This window comes from Bombina bombina, chromosome 4 (genome assembly GCF_027579735.1).
Source record: "Bombina bombina isolate aBomBom1 chromosome 4, aBomBom1.pri, whole genome shotgun sequence".
NCBI classification, from domain to species: Eukaryota; Metazoa; Chordata; class Amphibia; order Anura; family Bombinatoridae; genus Bombina; species Bombina bombina.
In genome coordinates this window covers 10534460-10562019 of record NC_069502.1, presented here as the reverse complement: position 1 = coordinate 10562019, position 27560 = coordinate 10534460, and the positions used below count along the sequence as shown (strand labels likewise).

Sequence of the window (27560 nt, the reverse complement as noted above, 5' to 3'; positions counted from 1 at the left end):
TATTCACATTTAATTTGCCAGTATATGAAATCAAAAGAACTACTACATTAATTTACCCCCTTTAATACCTGTAAGTGTCTCTTAACAATCTGCTACTTATGCAGTAAATATTTTTATTTCAATAATTATCGCCAGTCCTGAAATTCACCTGAGGATGACAATTCTTATATAATGTCTTTCTATTTCTCTGGGTTAGATGTACTATATGATACGGAGAAAGTCACCAATTTACTCCACTTATGTATTCAATATTATTTAAGTCTGGCCTGTACCCAGCTTTGTATAACTGTCACAACAGAGATTATCAACTATTTACCCTAGGACTGTGATTCATTACCCCCCTAGAGTAGAAAACACAAAGGGAAATACTCTTTGACACTTAAGCTATAATTCAACACCATATCTTAACTTTAAGATATATTTTTAAGATATGTTCTGTACTCTGAAATGGGCTGCCGGTCAATTAAAGAAAACCTAAAGTAAATTCATCTTAATAGTTAACTTATAAGTAAACAGTCTCAAAATAGAACACAGAAAATCAGAACATTTCATCATAGAGTGACATAATCCCCTTATTCTTATCTTAGCACTATGTTCCAAAGTATCCTAGATATTGCAAAGAACCTTAGAAAGTATTCTACACAAAAAGATATTTTGTTGCTTTGAATAGAGCACAGGGAAAACCTGAATAAGTAACGAAGTTTTAACAAAACACACACACAAAAAAACAAAAAAAAAAAAAACAAATCTTAATAGTATGAAAAGGATTTCTTTCCTTTCTCCATCTTACCCTACCCCCTTTTTTCAAGAGTTCTGGGCTAAAAAGTTTATGAGGTGGTAAAGACTGTAGACAGAAGGTGGCTTTAGCCTGTTTAGGCTTCCTTCTTCTTTACCCTCTTTGAAACAAAGTATTGTTTACGCTTTCTCCTTGTTTCAGCTACTTTTTCCTCTGATTTTGTATCTCAGCTTTTCCGCCTTTCTTTTTCAGTTCTATGGGAGAGTTTTCCCTAACTCAGCAATCTAAATTTTTATATAGCTAATTTCAGTCAGGTTTTTTCTTCTTGAACTTTAGAGTACCCTGAATTTTTTGTGTGGTTTATGTGGGGTTTCCCTTTCCCTCCTGTCTTTTCCCCTTTGTTAACTTTACTCACTCCATTTGTTTATATGTCCCCCCCCCTTCTTAGAGTCTAAGTCCTTTAGTTGTATCCTTATAATTTAAGTCTAAGGCTCCTCCAACTTTCAACAGGATCAGGGTTTTTCCTTTCCTATTTCTCTCCCTCTCCTCCCTCTCCTCCCCTCCCTTTTTCCCCCTTCTTGAATATGTAGTTCTATAAACTTTAGAAAACAGTAAAGAGAAAAGAGGGTTTCCCTTGGTGTATTCTAGCACATTATAGGGTTAAGTACGAACTTCTACAGATTAAAGTTTGGTACAGCAGTGATTTTTAAGTATTATTCCCAAAAAGTTATTCCCAAACTCTATACAGAGTAAGATTAGTACACAAATTATTTAGTACTGTACTACTAGAAATGGGCAACCCAAGAGTGATACTTGATCCCCCTAACTTGCCAATATCTAGCAGTTATATATACAGACAATGAAGTTAGTTTAGTGGAAGTGTTAAGAGTTAGAGACTTTCAGATTGTTCCTAAGGGATATAACAATCAATAAAAGGCAGTTCAGCAATAGCACAGAGATAAATTAGCATGAATACTAGTGTTTGTTAATAAGCAGATGTTAGGATTATGCCATTAAAGTCAAATGCTAGAAGATTTAGTAGTTCAACAATTACATCCATGTCAGTTCAGCTTTAGGTACACTTATACTTGCGGTGTTTCAGCTTAATCCCTTAATTAATTTGCCAAAATTTAGTAGTTATATATACAGACAATGAGGTTAGTTTGGTGGATGTGTTAAAGGTTCAAGACTTTCAGATTGTTCCTAAGGAATATAACAGTCAATAAGAGGCAGTTCAGCAATAGTCCAGAGATAAGCTTGCATGAATGTTAGTGTTTGTTAATAAGCAAATGTTAGGATTATGGCATTAAAGTCAAATGCTGCAGGCTTTAGTAATTCAGCAATTACATTCATATCAGATCATCTTTAAATACACTTATACTTGCGGTGTTTCAGCTGGATGTAAATGATGATGCTAGGTGTCACTATCTTCTTGTCTGGCTCCAAAAACAGCAGGGTTGATATTATTATCACTGTAGAGGCAAGAAGGTTCATATATACTGGGAGATAGAGAAGATCTGCAGCAGCTCTAAGTTAGGCTGTGATGATGTGCCGTGCAGCTCAGCCCAGTCGGCGGCATATGTCATCAGGCTGGAGTTGGAACTGAATGCTCAGTGAGAAAGTAGATCGGCTGTATACTTCCGTTTCCTTGCAGCCTCCAGGGGCTTCTGCCGGTGTCACCAAGACCCAGGATCCGGATAATGCAGCCCGTTTTTCGCCCGATCTCCTCCGATGCCACACCGACCTCTCAGCCCCTCCTCCTCTCTCGCAGCATCGGTGGGAGAGGAGCGAGGGACACCAGCTCCACAAAAAGCGAGGCGGGGGAAAGGCAGCAGACCCAGCCGGGGGAGCCTAAGCACCAATGAGGCAACTCAACACTCTCCCCCTCTCACGCAGCACCGGTGGGAGAGGGGGGGGGGATTCCACTTAGATCAGAGACAGCCCGAATCCTCCGCCACAGCGAAGCAAAACGTTAGTGTTCAGCTGGTAAGTCGCTGGTAAGCTGGTAAGTCGCTGGAGTAGCGCCGGTTCCTTAGCTTAGAAAAAAGCAGATGGTGTGATTATCCCACAAGTAGGAGAAGCCCTGCAGCAATGGATCCTTTCCTATGTTAGGTAATAGGATAGTTCAGATGGTAACATTGAGCCCAATGGGGCTTGTATTAGGCAACAGTGCGATGTAGAGGCACTGTCAGGTTCCCAGAGCGCTGTAACTAGCTGTCCGTGCAGCAACCCCTATTCCTGGGGTAGGGCGCGAAGAGAATTACCGCCAACAGCAATTTGGGACTGGAGTAGGAAGCGCACCTGCCTGTGCTTACTCCTCCTCCACCGGAAAACCTCATTATGTTTTCTTTTATGTAATTAGCAAGAGTCCATGAGCTAGTGACGTATGGGATAATAAATACCCAAGATGTGGAACTTCCACGCAAGAGTCACTAGAGAGGGAGGGATAAAATAAAGACAGCCAATTCCGCTGAAAAATAATAATCCACAACCCAAAACAAAAGTTTTAATAAAAACTGAAATTATAAGCAGAAGAATCAAACTGAAACAGCTGCCTGAAGTACGTTTCTACCAAAAACTGCTTCAGAAGAAGAAAACACATCAAAATGGTAGAATTTAGTAAAAGTATGCAAAGAAGACCAAGTTGCTGCTTTGCAAATCTGATCAACAGAAGCTTCATTCATAAACGCCCAGGAAGTAGAAACTGACCTAGTAGAATGAGCCGTAATTTTTTGAGGCAGGGATTTACCCGACTCCACATAAGCATGATGAATCAAAGACTTTAACCAAGACGCCAAAGAAATGGCGGAGGCCTTCTGACCTTTTCTGGACCCAGAAAAGATAACAAATAGACTAGAAGTCTTTCTAAAATCTTTAGTAGCTTCAACATAATACTTCAAAGCTCTTACTACATCCAAAGAATGTAAAGATCTCTCCTTTGAATTCGTAGGATTAGGACACAAAGAAGGAACAACAATTTATCTACTAATGTTGTTAGAATTCACAACCTTAGGTAAAAATTTAAATGAAGTCCGCAACACTGCCTTATCCTGATGAAAAATCAGAAAAGGAGATTCACAAGAAAGAGCAGATAACTCAGAAACTCTTCTAGCAGAAGAGATGGCCAAAAGGAACAGAACTTTCCAAGAAAGTAATTTAATGTCCAGAGAATGCATAGGTTCAAACGGAGGGGCTTGTAAAGCCCTCAGAACCAAATTAAGACTCCAAGGAGGAGAGATTGATTTAATGACAGGTTTGATACGAACCAAAGCCTGTACAAAACAATGAATATCATGAAGATTAGCAATCGTTCTGTGAAAAAGAACAGAAAGAGCAGAGATTTGTCCTTTCAAGGAACTTGCAGACAAACCTTTATCCAAACCATCCTGAAGAAACTGTAAAATTCTAGGAATTCTAAAAGAATGCCAGGAGAATTTATGAGAAGAACACCAAGAAATGTAAGTCTTCCAGACTCAATAATAAATCCTCCTAGACACAGATTTACGAGCCTGTAACATAGTATTAATTACTGAGTAAGAGAAACCTCTATGACTAAGAATCAAGCGTTCAATTTCCATACCTTCAAATTTAATGATTTGAGATCCTGATGGAAAAAAGGGCCTTGAGATAGAAGGTCTGGTCTTAACGGAAGAGTCCAAGGTTGGCAACTGGCCATCCGAATGAGATCCGCATACCAAAACCTGTGAGGCCATGCTGGAGCCACCAGCAGTACAAACGAACGTTCCATTAGAATTTTGGAAATCACTTTTGGAAGAAGAACTAGAGGCGGAAAGATATAGGCAGGATGATAATTCCAAGGAAGCGACAACGCGTCCACTGCCTCCGCCTGAGGATCCCTGGATCTGGACAGATACCTGGGAAGTTTCTTGTTTAGATGAGAGGCCATCAGATCTATTTCTGGAAGTCCCCAGATTTGAACAATCTGAAGAAATACCTCTGGGTGAAGGGACCATTCGCCCGGATGTAACGTCTGGCGACTGAGATAATCCGCTTCCCAATTGTCTACACCTGGGATGTGAACCACAGAGATTAGACAGGAGCTGGATTCCGCCCATACAAGTATCCGAGATACTTCTTTCATAGCCTGAGGACTGTGAGTCCCACCCTGATGATTGACATATGCCACGGTTGTGACATTGTCTGTCTGAAAACAAATAAACAATTCTCTCTTCAGAAGAGGCCAGAACTGAAGAGCTCTGAAAATCGCACGGAGTTCCAAAATGTTGATTGGTAATCTCGCCTCCTGAGATTCCCAAACCCCCTGCGCTGTCAGAGATCCCCATACAGCTCCCCAACCTGACAGACTCGCATCTGTTGAGATCACAGTCCAGGTTGGACGAACAAAAGAAGCCCCTTGGACTAAACGATGGTGATCTATCCACCACGTCAGAGAGTGTCGTACATTGGGATTTAAGGATATTAATTGTGATATCTTTGTATAATCCCTGCACCATTGGTTCAGCATACAAAGCTGAAGAGGTCGCATGTGAAAACGAGCAAAGGGGATCGCGTCCGATGCAGCAGTCATGAGACCTAGAATTTCCATGCATAAAGCTACCGAAGGGAATGATTGAGACTGAAAGGTTTCGACAGGCTGAAACCAATTTCAGACGTCTCTTTTCTGCTAGAGACAAGGTCATGGACACAATCTATTTGAAAACCCAAAAAGGTTACCTTTGTCTGAGGAATCAACGAACTCTTTGGTAAATGTATCCTCCAACCATGTCTTTGAAGAAACGACACAAGTTGATTCGTATGAGATTCTGCAGAATGTGAAGACTGAGCAAGTACCAAGATATCGTCCAAATAAGGAAATACCGCAATACCCTGTTCTCTGATTACAGAGAGAAGGGCACCGAGAACCTTTGAAAAGATCCTTGGAGCTGTTGCTAGGCCAAACGGAAGGGCCACAAACTGGTAATGCTTGTCTAGAAAAGAGAATCTCAGAAACTGAAAGTGATCTGGATGAATCGGAATATGAAGATATGCATCCTGTAAATCTATTGAGGACATATAATGCCCTTGCTGAACAAAAGGCAGAATAGTCCTTATAGTTACCATTTTGAATGTTGGTATCCTTACATAACTATTCAATATCTTTAAATCCAGAACTGGTCTGAAGGAATTCTCCTTCTTTGGTACAATGAATAGATTTGAGAAAAACCCCAGACCCTGTTCCAGAACTGGAACTGGCACAATTACTCCAGCCAACTCGAGATCTGAAACACATTTCAGAAATGCCTGAGCCTTCACTGGATTTATTGGAATGCGAGAGAGAAAAAAATCTCTTCGCAGGTGGCCTTACCTTGAAACCTATTCTGTACCCTTGTGAAACAATGCTCTGAATCCAAAGACTGTGAATCGAATTGATCCAAATGTCTTTGAAAAAACGTAACCTGCCCCCTATTAGCTGTGCTGGAATGAGGGCCGCACCTTCATGTGGACTTGGGAGCTGGTTTTGACTTTCTAAAAGGCTTGGATTTATTCCAGATTGGAGGTTTCCAAACAGAAACCGTTCCTTTAGGGGAAGGGTCAGGCTTCTGTTTCTTATTCTGACGAAAGGAACGAAAACGATTAGCAGCCCTATATTTACCTTTAGATTTTTTGTCCTGAGGCAAAAAAGTTCCTTTCCCCCCCGGTAACAGTTGAAATAATAGAATCCAACTGGGAACCAAATAATTTATTACCTTGGAAAGAAAGAGAAAGCAAAGTTGACTTAGACATATTTGCATTCCAAGTATTAAGCCATAAAGCTCTTCTAGCTAAAATAGCTGAAGACATATACCTGACATCAACTCTAATGATATCAAAGATGGCATCACAAATAAAGTTATTAGCATGTTGAAGAAGTTTAACAATGCTATGAGCATTATGGTCTGATACTTGTTGTGCTAAAGCCTCCAACCAAAAAGTGGAAGTGGCAGCAACATCAGCCAAAGAAATAGCAGGCCTAAGAAGATTACCTGAACATAAATAAGCTTTCATTAGAAAGGATTCAATCTTCCTATCTAAAGGATCCTTAAAGGAAGTACTATCTGCTGTAGGAATAGTAGTACGTTTAGCAAGAGTAGAGATAGCCCCATCAACTTTAGGGATTTTGTCCCAAAACTCTAATCTGTCAGATGGCACAGGATACAATTTCTTAAACCTTTGAGAATGAGTAAATGAAGTACCCAGATTATTCCATTCCCTAGAAATTACTTCAGAAATAGCATCAGGAACAGGAAAAACTTCTAGAATAACTATAGGAGGTTTAAAAACCGAATTTAAACGCTTAGTAGATTTAGTATCAAGAGGACTAGAATCCTCCATCTCTAATGCGATTAAAACTTCTTTAAGTAAAGAGCGAATAAATTCCATTTTAAATAAATATGAAGATTTATCAGTGTCAATATCTGAGACAGAATCCTCTGAACCAGAAATATCCTCATCAGAAACAGACAAATCAGAATGACGACGGTCATTTAAAAATTCATCTGAAAAATGAGAAGTTTTAAAAGACCTTTTACGTTTACTGGAAGGAGGAATAACAGACATAGCCTTCCTAATAGATTTAGAAACAAATTATTTTATATTAACAGGAACATCCTGAGTATTAGATGTTGAAGGAACAGCAACAGGTAATGGTATATTACTAATGGAAATACTATCTGCATTAGCAAGCTTATCATGACATTCATCACAAACTACAGCCGGAGGAACAGTTACCACAAGTTTACAACAAATGCACTTAACTTTGGTAGAACCAGCATCAGGCAGCGTCTTTCCAGAAGTAGATTCTGATCCAGGGTCAATGTGAGACATCTTGCAATATGTAAAAGAAAAAACAACATATAAAGCAAAATTTATCAAATTCCTTAAATGACAGTTTCAGGAAAGGGAAAAAATGCCAATGAACAAGCCTCTAGCAACCAGAAGCAATTTAGAATGAGACTGAAATAATGTGAAAAAAAGGTGGAGACAAGAATGACGCCCACATTTTTTAGCGCCAAAAAAGACGCTCACATTATTGGCGCCTTAAAATTTTTGGCGCCAAGAATGACGCCACATCCGGTGACGCCGACATTTTTGGCGCAAAACGTAAAAAAAGACGCAAACATGAACAACTTCCGGCGTCAAGTTTGATGCCGGAAATGACAAACAGAATTTTTTGCGCCAAAAAAGTCAGCGCCAAGAATGACGCAATAAATTGAAGCATTTTCAGCCCCCGCGAGCCTAACAGCCCACAGGAAAAAAAGTCAATTGAAACAATTTTTAAGGTAAGAAAAAAATGATTATTCATATGCATTATCCCAAATAATGAAACTGACTGTCTGAAATAAGGAATATTGATCATCCTGAATCATGGCAAATATAAGTTTAAAGACATATATTTAGAACTTTATAAATAAAGTGCCCAACCATAGCTTAGAGTGTCACAAAAAATAAGACTTACTTACCCCAGGACACTCATCTACATATAGTAGATAGCCAAACCAGTACTGAAACGAGAATCAGTAGAGGTAATGGTACATAAGAGTATATCGTCGATCTGAAAAGGGAGGTAAGAGATGAATCTCTACGACCGATAACAGAGAACCTATGAAGGAGACCATTGAATTCAAATAGGCAATACTCTCTTCACATCCCTCTGACATTCACTGCACACTGAGAGGAAAACCGGGCTCCAGCATGCTGCGAAGCGCATATCAACGTAGAATCTAGCACAAACTTACTTCACCACCTCCACGGCAGGCAAAGTTTGTAAAAACTGAATTGTGGGTGTGGTGAGGGGTGTATTTATAGGCATTTTGAGGTTTGGGAAACTTTGCCCCTACTGGTAGGAATGTATATCCCATACGTCACTAGCTCATGGACTCTTGCTAATTACATGAAAGAAATTAGTCTGTTTGGTCCTTAATTTGTTGGACCTATCCTGAGGAAGGGCGTGACCTTTCCCTCCAGTAATATCAGAAATGATCTCCTTCAGTCCGGGCCCGAATAGGGTCTTCCCCTTGAAGGGAATGTTGAGAAGCTTAGACTTTGAAGTAACGTCAGCTGACCAGGATTTAAGCCATAACGCCCTACGCGCTTGAATAGCAAAACCTGAGTTCTTAGCCGTTAGTTTGGTTAAATGAACAACGGCGTCAGAAACAAATGAATTGGCTAGCTTAAGAGCTTTAAGCTTGTCAAGTATATCACCCAATGGGGTTTCTACCTGTAGAGCCACTTCCAGAGACTCAAACCAGAAGGCCGCAGCAGCAGTGACAGGGGCAATGCATGCAAGAGGCTGGAGAATAAAACCCTGTTGAATAAACATTTTCTTAAGGTAACCCTCTAACTTTTTATCCATTGGATCTATGAAAGCACAACTGTCCTCGACTGGGATAGTTGTATGCTTAGCTAGGGTAGAGACTGCTCCCTCCACCTTAGGGACCGTTTGCCATAAGTCCCGTGTAGCAGCATCTATGGGAAACATCTTTTTAAAAAGAGGAGGGGGAGAGAACGGTACACCTGGTCTATCCCATTCCTTAGTAATAATTTCTGAAAACCTCTTAGGTATTGGAAAAACAGAATTTATGTTTACCTGATAAATTACTTTCTCCAACGGTGTGTCCGGTCCACGGCGTCATCCTTACTTGTGGGATATTCTCTTCCCCAACAGGAAATGGCAAAGAGCCCAGCAAAGCTGGTCACATGATCCCTCCTAGGCTCCGCCTTCCCCAGTCATTCGACCGACGTAAAGGAGGAATATTTGCATAGGAGAAATCATATGATACCGTGGTGACTGTAGTTAAAGAAAATAAATTATCAGACCTGATTAAAAAACCAGGGCGGGCCGTGGACCGGACACACCGTTGGAGAAAGTAATTTATCAGGTAAACATAAATTCTGTTTTCTCCAACATAGGTGTGTCCGGTCCACGGCGTCATCCTTACTTGTGGGAACCAATACCAAAGCTTTAGGACACGGATGAAGGGAGGGAGCAAATCAGGTCACCTAAATGGAAGGCACCACGGCTTGCAAAACCTTTCTCCCAAAAATAGCCTCAGAAGAAGCAAAAGTATCAAACTTGTAAAATTTGGTAAAAGTGTGCAGTGAAGACCAAGTCGCTGCCTTACATATCTGATCAACAGAAGCCTCGTTCTTGAAGGCCCATGTGGAAGCCACAGCCCTAGTGGAATGAGCTGTGATTCTTTCAGGAGGCTGCCGTCCGGCAGTCTCATAAGCCAATCTGATGATGCTTTTAATCCAAAAAGAGAGAGAGGTAGAAGTTGCTTTTTGACCTCTCCTTTTACCAGAATAAACAACAAACAAGGAAGATGTTTGTCTAAAATCCTTTGTAGCATCTAAATAGAATTTTAGAGCGCGAACAACATCCAAATTGTGCAACAAACGTTCCTTCTTTGAAACTGGATTCGGACACAAAGAAGGCACGACTATCTCCTGGTTAATGTTTTTGTTAGAAACAACTTTCGGAAGAAAACCAGGTTTAGTACGTAAAACCACCTTATCTGCATGGAACACCAGATAAGGAGGAGAACACTGCAGAGCAGATAATTCTGAAACTCTTCTAGCAGAAGAAATTGCAACCAAAAACAAAAAACTTTCCAAGATAATAACTTAATATCAACGGAATGTAAGGGTTCAAACGGAACCCCCTGAAGAACTGAAAGAACTAAATTGAGACTCCAAGGAGGAGTCAAAGGTTTGTAAACAGGCTTGATTCTAACCAGAGCCTGAACAAAGGCTTGAACATCTGGCACAGCTGCCAGCTTTTTGTGAAGTAACACAGACAAGGCAGAAATCTGTCCCTTCAAGGAACTTGCAGATAATCCTTTCTCCAATCCTTCTTGAAGAAAGGATAGAATCTTAGGAATTTTTACCTTGTCCCAAGGGAATCCTTTAGATTCACACCAACAGATATATTTTTTCCATATTTTGTGGTAAATTTTTCTAGTTACAGGCTTTCTGGCCTGAACAAGAGTATCAATAACAGAATCTGAGAACCCTCGCTTTGATAAGATCAAGCGTTCAATCTCCAAGCAGTCAGTTGGAGTGAAACCAGATTCGGATGTTCGAACGGACCCTGAACAAGAAGGTCTCGTCTCAAAGGTAGCTTCCATGGTGGAGCCGATGACATATTCACCAGGTCTGCATACCAAGTCCTGCGTGGCCACGCAGGAGCTATCAAGATCACCGATGCCCTCTCCTGATTGATCCTGGCTACCAGCCTGGGGATGAGAGGAAACGGCGGGAATACATAAGCCAGTTTGAAGGTCCAAGGTGCTACTAGTGCATCTACTAGAGTCGCCTTGGGATCCCTGGATCTGGACCCGTAGCAAGGAACCTTGAAGTTCTGACGAGAGGCCATCAGATCCATGTCTGGAATGCCCCACAGTTGAGTAATGTGGGCAAAGATTTCCGGATGGAGTTCCCACTCCCCCGGATGTAATGTCTGACGACTCAGAAAATCCGCTTCCCAATTTTCCACTCCTGGGATGTGGATTGCAGACAAGTGGCAGGAGTGAGTCTCCGCCCATTGAATGATTTTGGTCACTTCTTCCATCGCCAGGGAACTCCTTGTTCCCCCCTGATGGTTGATGTACGCAACAGTCGTCATGTTGTCTGATTGAAACCGTATGAACTTGGCCTTTGCTAGCTGAGGCCAAGCCTTGAGAGCATTGAGTATCGCTCTCAGTTCCAGAATATTTATCGGTAGAAGAGATTCTTCCCAAGACCAAAGACCCTGAGCTTTCAGGGGTCCCCAGACCGCGCCCCAGCCCATCAGACTGGCGTCGGTCGTGACAATGACCCACTCTGGTCTGCGGAAGCTCATCCCCTGTGACAGATTGTCCAGGGACAGCCACCAACGGAGTGAATCTCTGGTCCTCTGATTTACTTGTATCGTCGGAGACAAGTCTGTATAGTCCCCATTCCACTGACTGAGCATGCACAGTTGTAATGGTCTTAGATGAATGCGCGCAAAAGGAACTATGTCCATTGCCGCTACCATCAAACCTATTACTTCCATGCACTGCGCTATGGAAGGAAGAGGAACGGAATGAAGTATTTGACAAGAGTTTAGAAGTTTTGTTTTTCTGGCCTCTGTCAGAAAAATCCTCATTTCTAAGGAGTCTATTATTGTTCCCAAGAAGGGAACCCTCGTTGACGGAGATAGAGAACTCTTTTCTACGTTCACTTTCCATCCGTGAGATCTGAGAAAGGCCAGGACAATGTCCGTGTGAGCCTTTGCTAGAGGAAGGGACGACGCTTGAATCAGAATGTCGTCCAAGTAAGGTACTACTGCAATGCCCCTTGGTCTTAGCACCGCTAGAAGGGACCCTAGTACCTTTGTGAAAATCCTTGGAGCAGTGGCTAATCCGAACGGAAGTGCCACGAACTGGTAATGCTTGTCCAGGAATGCGAACCTTAGGAACCGATGATGTTCCCTGTGGATAGGAATATGTAGATACGCATCCTTTAAATCCACCGTGGTCATGAATTGACCTTCCTGGATGGAAGGAAGAATTGTTCGAATGGTTTCCATTTTGAACGATGGAACCTTGAGAAACTTGTTTAGGATCTTGAGATCTAAGATTGGTCTGAACGTTCCCTCTTTTTTGGGAACTACGAACAGATTGGAGTAGAACCCCATCCCTTGTTCTCCTAATGGAACAGGATGAATCACTCCCATTTTTAACAGGTCTTCTACACAATGTAAGAATGCCTGTTTTTTTATGTGGTCTGAAGACAATTGAGACCTGTGGAACCTCCCCCTTGGGGGAAGCCCTTTGAATTCCAGAAGATAACCTTGGGAGACTATTTCTAGCGCCCAAGGATCCAGAACATCTCTTGCCCAAGCCTGAGCGAAGAGAGAGAGTCTGCCCCCCACCAGATCCGGTCCCGGATCGGGGGCCAACATCTCATGCTGTCTTGGTAGCAGTGGCAGGTTTCTTGGCCTGCTTTCCCTTGTTCCAGCCTTGCATTGGTCTCCAGGCTGGCTTGGCTTGAGAAGTATTACCCTCTTGCTTAGAGGACGTAGCACTTGGGGCTGGTCCGTTTCTACGAAAGGGACGAAAATTAGGTTTATTTTTGGCCTTGAAAGACCTATCCTGAGGAAGGGCGTGGCCCTTGCCCCCAGTGATATCAGAGATAATCTCTTTCAAGTCAGGGCCAAACAGCGTTTTCCCCTTGAAAGGAATGTTAAGCAATTTGTTCTTGGAAGACGCATCCGCTGACCAAGATTTTAACCAAAGCGCTCTGCGCGCCACAATAGCAAACCCAGAATTTTTCGCCGCTAACCTAGCCAATTGCAAAGTGGCGTCTAGGGTGAAAGAATTAGCCAATTTGAGAGCACGGATTCTGTCCATAATCTCCTCATAAGAAGGAGAATTACTAGTGATCGCCTTTTCTAGCTCATCGAACCAGAAACACGCGGCTGTAGTGACAGGGACAATGCATGAAATTGGTTGTAGAAGGTAACCTTGCTGAACAAACATCTTTTTAAGCAAACCTTCTAATTTTTTATCCATAGGATCTTTGAAAGCACAACTATCTTCTATGGGTATAGTGGTGCGTTTGTTTAGAGTAGAAACCGCCCCTTCGACCTTGGGGACTGTCTGCCATAAGTCCTTTCTGGGGTCGACCATAGGAAACAATTTTTTAAATATGGGAGGGGGGACGAAAGGTATACCGGGCCTTTCCCATTCTTTATTTACAATGTCCGCCACCCGCTTGGGTATAGGAAAAGCTTCGGGGGGCCCCGGGACCTCTAGGAACTTGTCCATTTTACATAGTTTCTCTGGGATGACCAAATTCTCACAATCATCCAGAGTGGATAACACCTCCTTAAGCAGAGCGCGGAGATGTTCCAACTTAAATTTAAATGTAATCACATCAGGTTCAGCTTGTTGAGAAATTTTCCCTGAATCTGAAATTTCTCCCTCAGACAAAACCTCCCTGGCCCCCTCAGACTGGTGTAGGGGCCCTTCAGAAACAATATCATCAGCGTCCTCATGCTCTTCAGCATTTTCTAAAACAGAGCAGTCGCGCTTTCGCTGATAAGTGGGCATTTTGGCTAAAATGTTTTTGATAGAATTATCCATTACAGCCGTTAATTGTTGCATAGTAAGGAGTATTGGCGCGCTAGATGTACTAGGGGCCTCTTGTGTGGGCAAGACTGGTGTAGACGAAGGAGGGGATGATGCAGTACCATGCTTACTCCCCTCACTTGAGGAATCATCTTGGGCATCATTTTCTCTAAATTTTGTGTCACATAAATCACATCTATTTAAATGAGAAGGGACCTTGGCTTCCCCACATTCAGAACACAGTCTATCTGGCAGTTCAGACATGTTAAACAGGCATAAACTTGATAACAAAGTACAAAAAACGTTTTAAAATAAAACCGTTACTGTCACTTTAAATTTTAAACTGAACACACTTTATTACTGCAATTGCGAAAAAGTATGAAGGAATTGTTCAAAATTCACCAAAATTTCACCACAGTGTCTTAAAGCCTTAAAAGTATTGCACACCAAATTTTAACCCTAAAAATAACGGAACCGGAGCCGTTTTTATATTTAACCCCTTTACAGTCCCTGGTATCTGCTTTGCTGAGACCCAACCAAGCCCAAAGGGGAATACGATACCAAATGACGCCTTCAGAAAGTCTTTTCTATGTATCAGAGCTCCTCACACATGCATCTGCATGTCATGCTTCTCAAAAACAAGTGCGCAATACAGGCGCGAAAATGAGACTCTGCCTATGATTAGGGAAAGCCCCTAGAGAATAAGGTGTCCAATACAGTGCCTGCCGGTTATTTTACAAAATTCCCAAGATTAAAATAATTCCTCAAGGCTATGGAGTATAAAATATGTTTATATATAAATCGATTTAGCCCAGAAAATGTCTACAGTCTTAAAAAGCCCTTGTGAAGCCCTTATTTATTGTCTGTAATAAAAATGGCTTACCGGATCCCATAGGGAAAATGACAGCTTCCAGCATTACATCGTCTTGTTAGAATGTGTCATACCTCAAGCAGCAAAAGTCTGCTCACTGTTCCCCCAACTGAAGTTAATTCCTCTCAACAGTCCTGTGTGGAACAGCCATCGATTTTAGTAACGGTTGCTAAAATCATTTTCCTCTTACAAACAGAAATCTTCATCTCTTTTCTGTTTCAGAGTAAATAGTACATACCAGCACTATTTTAAAATAACAAACTCTTGATTGAATAATAAAAACTACAGTTAAACACTAAAAAACTCTAAGCCATCTCCGTGGAGATGTTGCCTGTACAACGGCAAAGAGAATGACTGGGGAAGGCGGAGCCTAGGAGGGATCATGTGACCAGCTTTGCTGGGCTCTTTGCCATTTCCTGTTGGGGAAGAGAATATCCCACAAGTAAGGATGACGCCGTGGACCGGACACACCTATGTTGGAGAAAACATCAGTGTAAACAGGCACTGCATAGTATTTATCCAATCTACACAATTTCTCTGGGACCATAATGGTGTCACAGTCATTCAGAGCAGCTAAAACCTCCCTGAGCAACACACGGAGGTGTTCAAGCTTAAATTTAAATGTAGACATATCAGAATCAGGTTGAATTATCTTCCCTGAATCAGAAAAATCACCCACAGATAGAAGCTCTCCTTCCTCAGCTTTTGCATATTGTGAGGGGATATCAGACATAGCTACTAAAGCGTCAGAGTGCTCTGTATTTTTCCTAGCCCCAGAGCTGTCTCGCTTTCCTTGTAACCCTGGCAGTTTGGACAATACCGCTGTAAGGGTATGATCCATAACTGCCGCCATGTCTTGTAAGGTAAACGCTATGGGCGCGCTAGATATACTTGGCGCCTCTTGAGCGGGCGTCCCTTGAGCGGGAGTCAAAGGTTCTGACACGTGGGGAGAGTTAGTCGGCATAACTTCCCCCTTGTCAGTTTCCTCTGGTGATAAATCTTTTAAAGCCAGAATATGATCTTTATAACTTATAGTAAGATCAGTGCATTTGGTACACATTCTAAGAGGGGGGTCCACAATGGCTTCTTAACATAATGAACAAGGAGTTTCCTCTATGTCAGACATGTTTAAACAGACTAGTAATGAGACCAGCAAGCTTGGAAAAGACTTTAATAATTGTGAACAAGCAAAAAAAAAAAAAAAAACGGTACTGTGCCTTTAAGAGAAAAAAAATCACAGAAACTGCAAAACAGTGAAAAAAGCAGTAAATCTTACGAAATTTTTACAGTGTGTATAATAGGCTGAAAGAGCATTGCACCCACTTGCAAATGGATGATTAACCCCTTATTTTCAAAACCTGATCAAAAAAACGATAAACGTTTTTAAACAGTCACAACAAACTGCCACAGCTCTGCTGTGGCCCTACCTGCCCATACAACGACTTTGGAAGGCACAAAAACCCTTTAGAGAGGTCCTAAATGTTCAGGGGACTCCTTCAGGGAAGCTGGATGCCTCAAACTGCAAAAACTAATGCACAATTTAGGCCGAAAATAGGCCCCTCCCAGCCTGTACTCACAGTGAGAGGGCCTTAAAAAACTATCCCTAGGCAAAATCTAGACAGCCATGTGGAAAAAACTGGGCCCCAGAATAAAGTTTTATCACCAATATGTAATAAACGTTTATACACTTCAAGCAAACGTTATATCTATTCAGTAATGTGAGTAAATAATAAAAATATTACCCTTTACAGCAAGCATGATATTAGTCGTTATTAAATCACTGTAATCAGGCTTACCTTAAATAAATCCGGTATTGTCAGCATTTTCTAGCGTATTCATTTCTCTAGAAAAATTTAAACTGCACATACCTCAGAGCAGGAGACCCTGCACGCCATTCCCCCAGCTGAAGTTACCCATCTCTTCAGTTATGTGTGAGAACAGCAATGGATCTTAGTTACAACCTGCTAAGATCATCAAAGACCACAGGCAGACTTTTCTTGAACTTTCTGCTTGAGGCTAAAATAGTACAACTCCGGTACCATTTGAAAATAACAAACTTTTGATTGAAGATAAACTACATTAATTCACCACATCTCTCTAGCTACTTCCTTTTTTGTCGAGAGCTGCAAGAGAATGACTGGGAGGTGGCAGTTAGGGGAGGAGCTATATAGACAGCTCTGCTGTGGGTGATCCTCTTGCAGCTTCCTGTTGGGAAGGAGAATATCCCCCAAGTAATGGATGATCCGTGGACTGGATACACCTCACAAGAGAAAGAAAATTATCAGGTAAGCTGCATTCATTACTTTTGGGAAAACAATACCCAAGTTAGAGGACACTGAATGCAAACAAAGGGTGGGTACAAAAAAAAAGGTGGCTCCTTCGAATGGCACCACAGCCTGAAATTACCCGACACCCCACAAAAAACTACATACGACAAGGGGAAAACACGGACGCCCGGGTAACCACTCATCAGTTACGTAACCTGTAAAGCCGTGCTAGAGACTACTCAGACTCAGAGCCTGCTCAGCACAAAGGCTTCCAAGGAGTCAACCCTGCGGCACTCAACTCCCACAGAAAACATGTCTGATCTAGAAACAAAAAACCTCTATCAACCCCCGAGAGGGAGAAAAGAGGAACCCGTAAGTGATCCGAAGGACCATCCAACACGGTCTTTAGCCAAACTGGCAAAAAAAACATCTACCCCCGAGAGGGAGAATAGAAGACCCTATGATATATCAAAAAGGAGGTTGCCACAGGACCACTGTCCAGGGAAACAAATTCTATCAGAGGTCAAGAACCAGAAGCTAGGTCCGTAGTCAGGAGAAAAAACATCACTAGGATGATCAGAAAGTCACCCCCATTACCCTGACACCACACCATACCATACCATACCACCATGGTGATCCAGAAAACCGTGAGTTCCCCCTTGTAACCTAGACAAGTCAAAACCCATCCAGCTTAACAAGCGTAGACCCGCAGACACAGAAAACTGTCTTAGCCGCTAAAAAGAGCTATCCAAGAGGGAACAGAGCCACCTGTGCTCAAAACTCGCGATGATCAAACTCCAGGCAGCAAAGCTGTCCTGAGCCATCGTGGGACACCACCCACTGAAAAGTGCCAAAAAGTCTCGACAACAGCTCCTGTTCAAAGAGCGTTACAGCCTGGCAGCAGAAGCAGCCAGTAGAGAGATGGGCACAAAGAATACCCCCCATTAACGGGGAGGACAGATGTAAAACCAACAAACGATACATACTGCAAAAGCAGACCGATCCCCGGCCTTTCTTCCAAAACAACGGTCCCAGCCCAAAGGCTAGTAAAAGACCAAAAGCAAGAGTCTCAGACCTTTGGAAGAAAAAGGATGGATCTACGATGAATCAAACCCACCGGGTAGAACCCTGACCGAACTGGCAGGCTATCCTGAACTATGACAGGAACACCTCATGCCCGGGACCAAGGACCCCTACACACAGCAGCCTTCCAAAAAGAAGGAACACTCCCCAAAGGAAGAAAAGTACTCTGACCCACAGCATCCCGATACCAGAATACATTCCGTAATTCTGAGGACACAAGAGAGGGGAAAAAAACTATGAGGGGAGAAAACAAGGACCGACGGGTCTCTTACAGATACTGAGGTACCTCATGTTTATCACTTAAACTTAATTATAGCTGATGCCAGCAAACCTGTCTTTAGAAAATAGCTTCTCAAAGCTGAACAAGGTTAACCCTTCCAGTACTGACAGAAGGGTCTGGTCACATAGCTCCCCCCTTGTGGAACACTCCGGCAGACCCGGCTTGACCCTTTGGCGGGTCAACCTGGGGATGACCGGACTAGGAGGTGGTAGGCATGTCAGTTTGCCGGGACAATCCATCTGTATTCCCGTTATGAGAGAGAATTCCTGCCCGTAAAAATAAGGGTTCAACTTCTTCAGTGCCCAGACTAGGGCTAAACAGTCCTTCAAAATCTCATCAGCTTCTTTACGAGTTTTTTGTACCTGCTCTTTATAGGTATCCACAATCCCTTCATACTGACATAGGGTGCCCTTGAGTTGCTGCACCTCACTATGAGCCAGTGTCGGCTTCTCCTCCAGTGTCGCTAAGTTTGTCTTTAAGGTTTCATGTTCCACTCTCAAGCTGGTGTTTTCTGCAGTCTGTCGGTGCAGCTTGTCTAGCAGAAATTCCTGTTCTAAACGTGCTTTTTCCTCTGCACTCCTCTTCTCTCCCGCTAGCACTGTTACATGATTATTTAACGTGACCATTTCATCCTCTATGTGACTCTTCTCCTTCATCAGCGCACTGTAACGGGACTTCCACGTATCAATAGCAGATAGAGATTTACTGCGCTCAGTGTCCTGGGGCTAAGCAGCAGGTGGGTCAGTCTCTGCTGCACCGATCTGGGCACGGGTAGTCACAGGGTTAACATCAGCGGGACCCATGGGAGCATAGGCAGAAACAAGGGGGGCCAAGTTATTTCCAAGGAGAACATCAGCTGGTAAGTCCTTCATGACCCCCACATTCACAGGTCTAGCGCCCACTCCCCAATCCAAATGTACCCTGGCAACAGGTAGGCGGAACACAGCGCCCCCTGCTACCCTCACAGCCACAGTGTCTCCAGTGTGCTGTTTCTCAGACACCAAGTTCTTTTGAAGCAAGGTCATGGTAGCACCAGTATCCCGTAGACCACTGACCTCCTTCCCATTCACTTTAACCAGTTGCCGGTTATTCCGGTGGGCAGCTTGCACAAGGTCTGCCTCATGTAGGATGCCCCAGCATTCTTGCGCCTCCATGTAGCGGGCCGCAGGCTGAGGATTACGTGGGATTCCGCCGGCGGGTCTTCTCCAGGACTGCGCTTGGTTCGCTGCGTTTAGGGGACACTCTGGTCTTTTGTGCCCTAGTTGCTTACATCTAAAGCACCGAATAGGTTGTGAGTAGCCCCGCAAATTGAACCGGGCTCTCTGAGGGTAGTTCGTGGCCGGAGGCCGTGTGGTATAGCGGTGTGCCGGGGTTTGGTAACTGGCAGCTGCTGGGGTGACTGGGGGTCTGTACTCCACTCTAGCAGGGGGCTTAGTGGTAGCAGTGTCCAGTTTGCGGGCATCCGTATACTCATCTGCCAAGCGAGCCGCTTCATGCAGGGTGGAGGGTTTACGGTCCCGAACCCACTCTCGAACTCCTGCGGGTAACTTGTCGAAGCAATGTTCCAACAGGAATAGCTGCAGCATCTCTTCCCCAGATACGGCTTGGCACCCCGCTATCCAGTGAGCTGCTGTGCACCTTACATGCCCACTCAAGGTAGGAATCTCCAGCTAATTTAACAGTGTCTCTGAACCGCCTCCGGTGTAACCGCATACCTGGAGAGCAGAGCCTCTTTTACAGTATTATAATGCCCGACTTCCTCATCTGGAATGGCCCGAAAAGCCTCACTGGCCCGGCCGGATAATTTTCCGGATAATATCGTGACCCAGTCCTCTGCGGGTACCTGGTGTAGTGCACATTGCCTCTCAAAATCCGCAAGGTACCCATCAATCTCTCCTTCTGTTTCTAGGAAGTTTTTAAAAGCGGCAAAATGCACTTTTCTCTTTTCCATTGGGGTTACCGTGACTTGGGCTACTGCAGCGCAGTTTTGGCGAAGTAGGTTGGCCTCCACAGCGGCTATAACCCGGTCGATAATTTCCGCAGATGGGTTGAGGCCATAATGTGCCAGTCTTATTTTAACCGCCCGATCAAAGCTTGCTTCTTCGGGGGTTCTGTCTGATATGCTGGGCCCATTGGTTCCTTCGGTCCCTGGTACTCCTTCCATCTTAGTCAGTATTGTAATAATCCCCCTCTTCCTGAGGTTACTGGCTTGTGTAGTTGCTCTTCTGGGCGATAAGGTTCATTCCGTCGCTTGCCACCAATTGTTACGGTACCAACAGGATACCAAGGGTTAATACCAGATGAACAATGTCCTGAATAGGGAATCAGCAATTCACAACCCCCATCAGTTCCCCCCTCAAACATGAGACCAGGCTCCACATTAAAGGTAAAACAAAGTGTACTTTATTAAGAGCCATATGCCCAGTATTTATGCAGGTCTGACCCCCTGATGGGGGGTTGAAAGAATGTTGTACATTAGATAGAGGGGAAACGCCCTTTGACATGATACAATAGAATTACCTTACTTAAGCAGATAACAAGTTAAACACAAGACATACTTGATCCTTTCTTATCACTGGGGCGTCTGCTCTCTAGATGTGATTAAACAATGGGAATGTTTATCACTTAAACTTAATTATAGCTGATGCCAGCAAACCTGTCTTTAGAAAATAGCTTCTCAAAGCTGAACAAGGTTAACCCTTCCAGTACTGACAGAAGGGTCTGTCACAAAGCACGCTGACTATAGATACTTGAACACTATGCTCTTTTTTTTTTTCCCCTCCTTCCTCTGTCTCCTCATGGAGAGACAGAGATATGGGGAATTTGTCTGTCCTGGTGGAACCATGGATACAGACCCTCTGAAAGCTGACCGGCTCCGATGGTCCATGATTTGCTGGTTATCCCAACTAGTAATGGAGCGAAAAAAGACTCGTTCCATCTTTAGTCTTCTGTGTTGGATGACCAAAGTTATAAGTTATAGAAAGTTTACACTTTTACCTTTTATTATTGCAGTTCATTATGTTAAATGTTATGCTTTGTCCCTGTATGGTACAGCAGTAGTCATTGTTCTATGTATCCTAATGTCTTTACAAGTCTATGTTACTGTTTTGGGTTCAGGGGAGGGACCACACTTGTCTTTTCGCCCAGTGGCATCTGCGCCAGGAGAGGACTTGCCTCTGTATGCCTGCAGTAAAGGGCACACACTTCTGCAGCTGAACACATCTATATTGTCCATTCCACCTGTCCAGGCCTCTTCAGATCTTGACTTGACCTATGAGGTCATACACCACCTACTGCTATCCCCTGCCCGCTTGCTTCCCCCTGTCATTTTGGTAATCTACTTTTTCAAATGCCTGACTCTAGGGACAATAGGCACACATTTCCTCCTATATCCACACTACCTTAGGGCTACTCCGCACATTGAGACGTGTGGGACACATTTTCATAGACATCTGGGGATTGACTCACTTACCCAACTATGCCTGCTTAGTTTCATGTTGAAAAACTGGCTTGTGTGGGGGATTATCCCCTGGCCCATTGGGGTTGTACCTCTTACCTTGACATTCTCCGCCCCTATGGGTTACCCTTGGGAAACCTTAAACTACATTCCCTAATTAACTCATACCTACCGGGGAACAATGGAAGTTATCTGACTGTTATGGCACACATTCTTAAACCTCTAAACCCCAGACTACCCTCATCGCCACATATACCATTAAGTACTCGGTTGTCCCTGACCACCCTACATTTCTCTACTAATCTAACCAAGTGCTTCAAAACATGTTTGGTAAAGGTTTCTTACTCCTATAGGAGCACTATGTCGATGGGCACCATTGGAGTATCTTGTTTGTGTCAGGGGTTTTTGGGGATACTATTATATGTTCTGCTAATGCCAGTGTCTTTACACCCTCAACAGCAACTACACCTCCACTCCAGGGAACCTCTACCCCAGCGACAACCTGAGACTTGGCGGCCGTGTGGGCTGAACTTTGGGCCTCTTCTCCCTCCTCCTAACTGTGAGTACAACACCCTGGCACAGGTTGCTAAGAGGACTGCTAAATTGACCTCCCACTATGCAGAGCAAACAACGCATGTTCTCAATCTTGTAGCCCCTTTTTTAGAAAAACAGAACATGTCCAGGCAAATTTATCTCTCTCTGCCTATCTTATGGCATTACGGTGTAACATAGTTTCATGGAATGTTGGAGGTATCACCTCTCCCGCTAAACGCAGTAAAATACTACACTTCTTAAACTCCATACATACTGATATAGCTCTTTTGCAGGAGACGCGCTTAACTCAGGAAGAACACGATAAGCTCAAGATTAGATGGGTGGGTCAGGTAATAAACACGCCCACAGAGGGAAGAAAAAGGGGGGTGGCTATCTTGGTCAGGAAGGGACTCTCTTTAACTTTCAAAGACACATACTTAGATACCAAAGGCCGCTACATACTTACCAACCTGTGTATAGCAACCAAGACATACCTACTCTGTAATGTCTATGGCCCAAGTGCTCTCTCACCCCAGTTCTGGCACCAACTAAAACTTAAACTAGCAAAAAGGAATGGGCTTCCAATTATCATGGGGGGGGGACTTTAACATGACACAACTCATACCGATTGACAGATTTGTAGAACCCCCAGCCCTCCCGACCTTACGTACTACATCCCGATGACAAAAAGCTGAAGCAAAAATCACTAGGAGGCTTAGGGAAGACTTGGAACTGGTAGACTTATGGAGATTACGTAACCCTACAGAAAAAGATTATACTTGCACATCTAAAACGCATCACACAATGTCTAGGATTGACTACTTTCTGACAAGCCCTGCTCTTACACCACATATCCCCCATACTAAGATATACCCTGTTACCATCTCAGACCACGCACCCATCATGTTGCTACTGGACTTTGCCCCCCCCCGAATAGCTCACAGAAGACATGGAGATTTCGCTCCTATTGGATAGACTATAGTGCAGATAACGCGCAGCACCAAAGCACCCCAGACCTCTTCTGGCACACATCAAAAGCTGTCCTGAGAGGGAGAATCACGGCCTATACCTCACACCATAGACCTAAGACCAAAAAGATAACTGATCAGATGCTAACAAATCTCACGGAAGCGTACAACTCTTACCTGTCTCACCCCACACGCCACACTAGACAGCATTACTATGATCTTAAACAGGAAAGAGACACGCATATCCAGATGGTAGACAACGCATATGCGATACATAGGCAGGGAAAGTTCTATAGGTATGGGAATAAGGCCGGTAAAACCATGGCCAATATGGTCAAAGTGGTTGCACCCAAATCCTATATCCCGGCGCTGGCTACAGAGAGAGGGCTCTGTACAGACACCCCTGCAATTATGCAGGAGTTTGTCTCTTTTTATACTAACCTATACAATAGGCAGGTGGTCTCAGAGCCTGATAAATGCTTGTTCTGGAGCGATGTAACTGTCCCTACCTTGACGCCCGATCAACTGTCCTCCCTAAACGCCCCTATCCAGCTACAAGAAGTAACAAACACTATTAAACGCATCAAACTCGGCAAAGCGGCGGTACCTGACGGTCTCCCTGCGGAATATTACATGTATCCTTTCCGTAACTCCTTATTTATGATAGAGGAGAATCTTCGTGGTAGGTGGTGCCCATCCCCTTCTCTCCCTGCAGTTTGATCGTGGAGATGAGGATCTCTCTCCCCTCACTTCTAGCCCAGTAGCCTGGTCTTATGCAGATTTTATGAGATTTCCACATCGTTCCTGTGTTGCATGTGCCGGGGTGTGGGTCCCCCCCCCCCTCCCCTACCCGGCCACCCCTTCCCTGGAGTGGAGGGCCCAACAAGGGGACTTCTCCCATTCCACGTTTTTGTGATCTGTTATTCTAGGTTTAATGTTTATTGTAATTTTATTTGTGATGACATGGATACTAACATACTTCTGGTGACGCTCTCCCGCACAAGCGGTTAGAGAGATGGTCGCATCTTATGTACCTTATGACTATTTGTTTTTGCACATATCTTTCCGTGTTGTAATGGAACCAGTATATTCATAAATAAAGTTTAAAAAAAAAAAAAAAAGAATTTGACGCACTAGAGGTACTTGGCGTCACTTGTGTGGGCGTTACTGGTTGTGACACTTGGGGAGAGCTAGATGGCGAACCCTCATTTACTTCTGACTGAGAATCATCTATTGCTCTATTTTAAGTGCTAATATATGTTCTTTATAATTTATAGACATATCAGTACAATTGGGACACATTCTAAGAGGGGGTTCCACAATGGCTTCCAAACATATTGAACAAGGATTTTCCTTGGTGTCAGGAATGTTAAACAGGCTAGTAATGTAACAAGCAAGCTTGGAAAACACTGTAATCAAAGTAAAAAACACTTAGAAATAAAACGGTACTGTGCCTTTAAGAGAAAAAAAGCTGCACAATTCTGCAAAAAAGAGTAAAAAAAGCAGTAAACTTAACGAAATTTTTACAGTAGCATTATAAAGGCTTAGTAACTTTGCACAGCTATGCAAATAAACAATTAACCCCTTAATGGAAAAAACGAATTGAAAAAATGATAAACCCAGTAAAAAGGACTTTCAGCACCTTGCCACAGCTCTGCTGTGGCTCCTACCTGCCCTTCAGAACATTTTGTGGGGGAAAAAACTTCTTTAACAGCCCTCAAACACAGCAGGAACCTCAGGAGAAGCAGTGATATGTCTCAGAGGAAAGGAAACTGCGCAACTGAGGCGCGAAAATAGGCCCCTCTCCCACCTCACTCGATGTTTTGAAGCCTATCAGAGAAACACCAGAGTGTCTCTTAATTAACCATGTGAGTTACAAAACTCAAAACCAAGCCACAATGACCCCTTTAGTCCCTTCAAAAAACGTTATAAATGCATCAAAAAAACAAAACGTTTTTTCCTAACAGTGTCACCAGTAACTATTGAGCCCTTCAAGCAAGCTGAAATTCCTATTAAAATGTCTGAATACAGCTTACCCTTTCCCCATGGGGATATTGCCAGCCTTTTCTAGAATTAACACAGTCTGTCTAGAAAAAATTAGACTGAACATACCTCATATGCAGTTTAGTCTGCAAACTGTTCCCCCAACTGAAGTTTTCCTGTACTCTTCAGCCCTTGTGAGAACAGCAGTGGATCTTAGTTACAAAATGCTAAGATCATCATCCTCCTTGCAGAAATCTTCATCCCTTTTCTGCCAGAGAGTAAATAGTACAAACCAGTACCATTTAAAATAATAAACTTTTGCTTGAGAAAATAAAAAACTAACATATTAGTCACCACATAGCTCTTTGCACTTCCTAGCAGTTAAGCAGGCAGAGAGAATGACTGGGGGTGGAGCTAAGGGAGGAGCTATATAGACAGCTCTGCTGTGGGTGCTCTCTCTGCCACTTCCTGTAGGGAAGGAGAATATCCCACAAGTAAGGATGAATCCGTGGACTCGATACATCTTACAAAAGAAATGTCCCCCTGCAGCGTTTTAGCTGATTAACTGCCACATTCTTCCCTGCTACATAGAAAAATAAAACTGGCACTTACCTCAATATTTATCTGTCCGGCAGCAGGACAGCTCACCTGGTTTGAGAGGATGCCATCCCTCACATTGACCTGTGGAAATACAGAAAGACTGAGTAAACCTACTCAGGCTATCTAAATAGGGCAGCAAAATGTTTAGGGAAAACGCAGTGAGGATTGTACCCCACAAGTTCCCAACTGCTTAAAAGCCACCATTGCCCTACTGAAGAGACTGACATGGGCTAAGGCTAGACCCTTTAGAAAGATCAGAGCAAAGCTAAACTGCTTTAATATAAAAAAAATCTTGATTGTAGATCAGACACCAAAACTTCACCTCCTCCTTGCACCGCAGGCAAAGAGAATGACTGGCGGTTAAGTGTAAGGGAAGTGACATATAACTCAATTTTCTTCAGAACACCATCTTCCCCAACTCCTTGTTAAATAGGCAAAGAATGACTGGGGGAGTATGGCTAGTGGGAGTATACTTAAAATGATGGTAAATCACGCTAGGATTTACCATTGTAACAAATAAAGGGGACTTTCATTTCATTTGTTAGCAGCGTTCGCTGCGCTGCTAAAGGATGCCCACGGCAGAACGCTATTTGGGTTTTGCAGGGCCAAGCTGTATTTCGTGCACGGGTATTGCTTAAGAGGTGGAAACTTCACCTCTCAGCCAAATAGTGTTCTGCCGTGAGCTTCCTTTAGCACCTCAGCGCAGCGAACGCTGCTAACCAATAAAGGGACTTTCAGGATGAAGTATTTTATACTTCATGAATAAAAGTCCCCTTTATTTGTTACGATGGTAAATCCTAGCAAGCTCTGGCTGGGGCGTCTTTGCCTCCTCCTGGTGGCCAGGTGGTGAATTTCCCAAAAGTAATGAATGCAGCTGTGGACTCTTCCCGTTTAAGAAGAAAATACACACGAGTATTAATGCGCAGTATTAACAGTTTCATATGACATCACACACAGGTAATAAGCACAGGGCTATAAGGCACTCACCTTTATAGGGAAAGTGGTCACCCGCTCAGGACAGTCAATATTATACCAGACACACAAGTTGCTCCTGTTCTGTGCCACAACAACATCACTGCTGGGGACCCATTGTACATATGCGCAGTAATCTAGCATTGTTGTCTTCTGGTGTCTGCTGATGTCATAAAGGTTTAGCTGCAGAAACATAATGTGATATGATGTCACGCCGTCTGAGCTAACTGTAAAGTGACACGGTGTGATGTCACGCTGCCTGAGCTAACTAATGTGACACTGTGTGATGTCACGCTGCCTGAGCCAACTGTAATGTGACACGGTGTGATGTCACGCTGCCTGAGCCAACTGTAATGTGACACGGTGTGATGTCACGCTGCCTGAGCTAACTAATGTGACACGTGTGATGTCACGCTGCCTGAGCTAACTGTAATGTGACGCTGCCTGAGCTAATTGTAATGTGACACGGTGTGATGTCACGCTGCCTGAGCTAACTAATGTGACACGGTGTGATGTCACGCTGCCTGAGCTAACTGTAATGTGACACGGTGTGATGTCACGCTGCCTGAGCCAACTGTAATGTGACACGGTGTGATGTCACGCTGCCTGAGCCAACTGTAATGTGACACGGTGTGATGTCACGCTGCCTGAGCCAACTGTAATGTGACACGGTGTGATGTCACGCTGCCTGAGCCAACTGTAATGTGACACGGTG

At 43.5% G+C, this 27560-nt stretch overlaps 1 protein-coding gene across 1 annotated transcript in view; it reads right to left on the bottom strand.

Annotated features, from left to right (window-relative positions):
- IFT172 (intraflagellar transport 172) overlaps positions 1–27560 on the bottom strand; it is a gene marked incomplete in the record, with an annotated part of 949422 nt that overhangs the window by 822958 nt on the left and 98904 nt on the right. Inside the window, 1 exon segment of the mRNA XM_053710932.1 lies at positions 26861–27028. Coding sequence (XP_053566907.1) covers positions 26861–27028 — 168 coding nt within the window.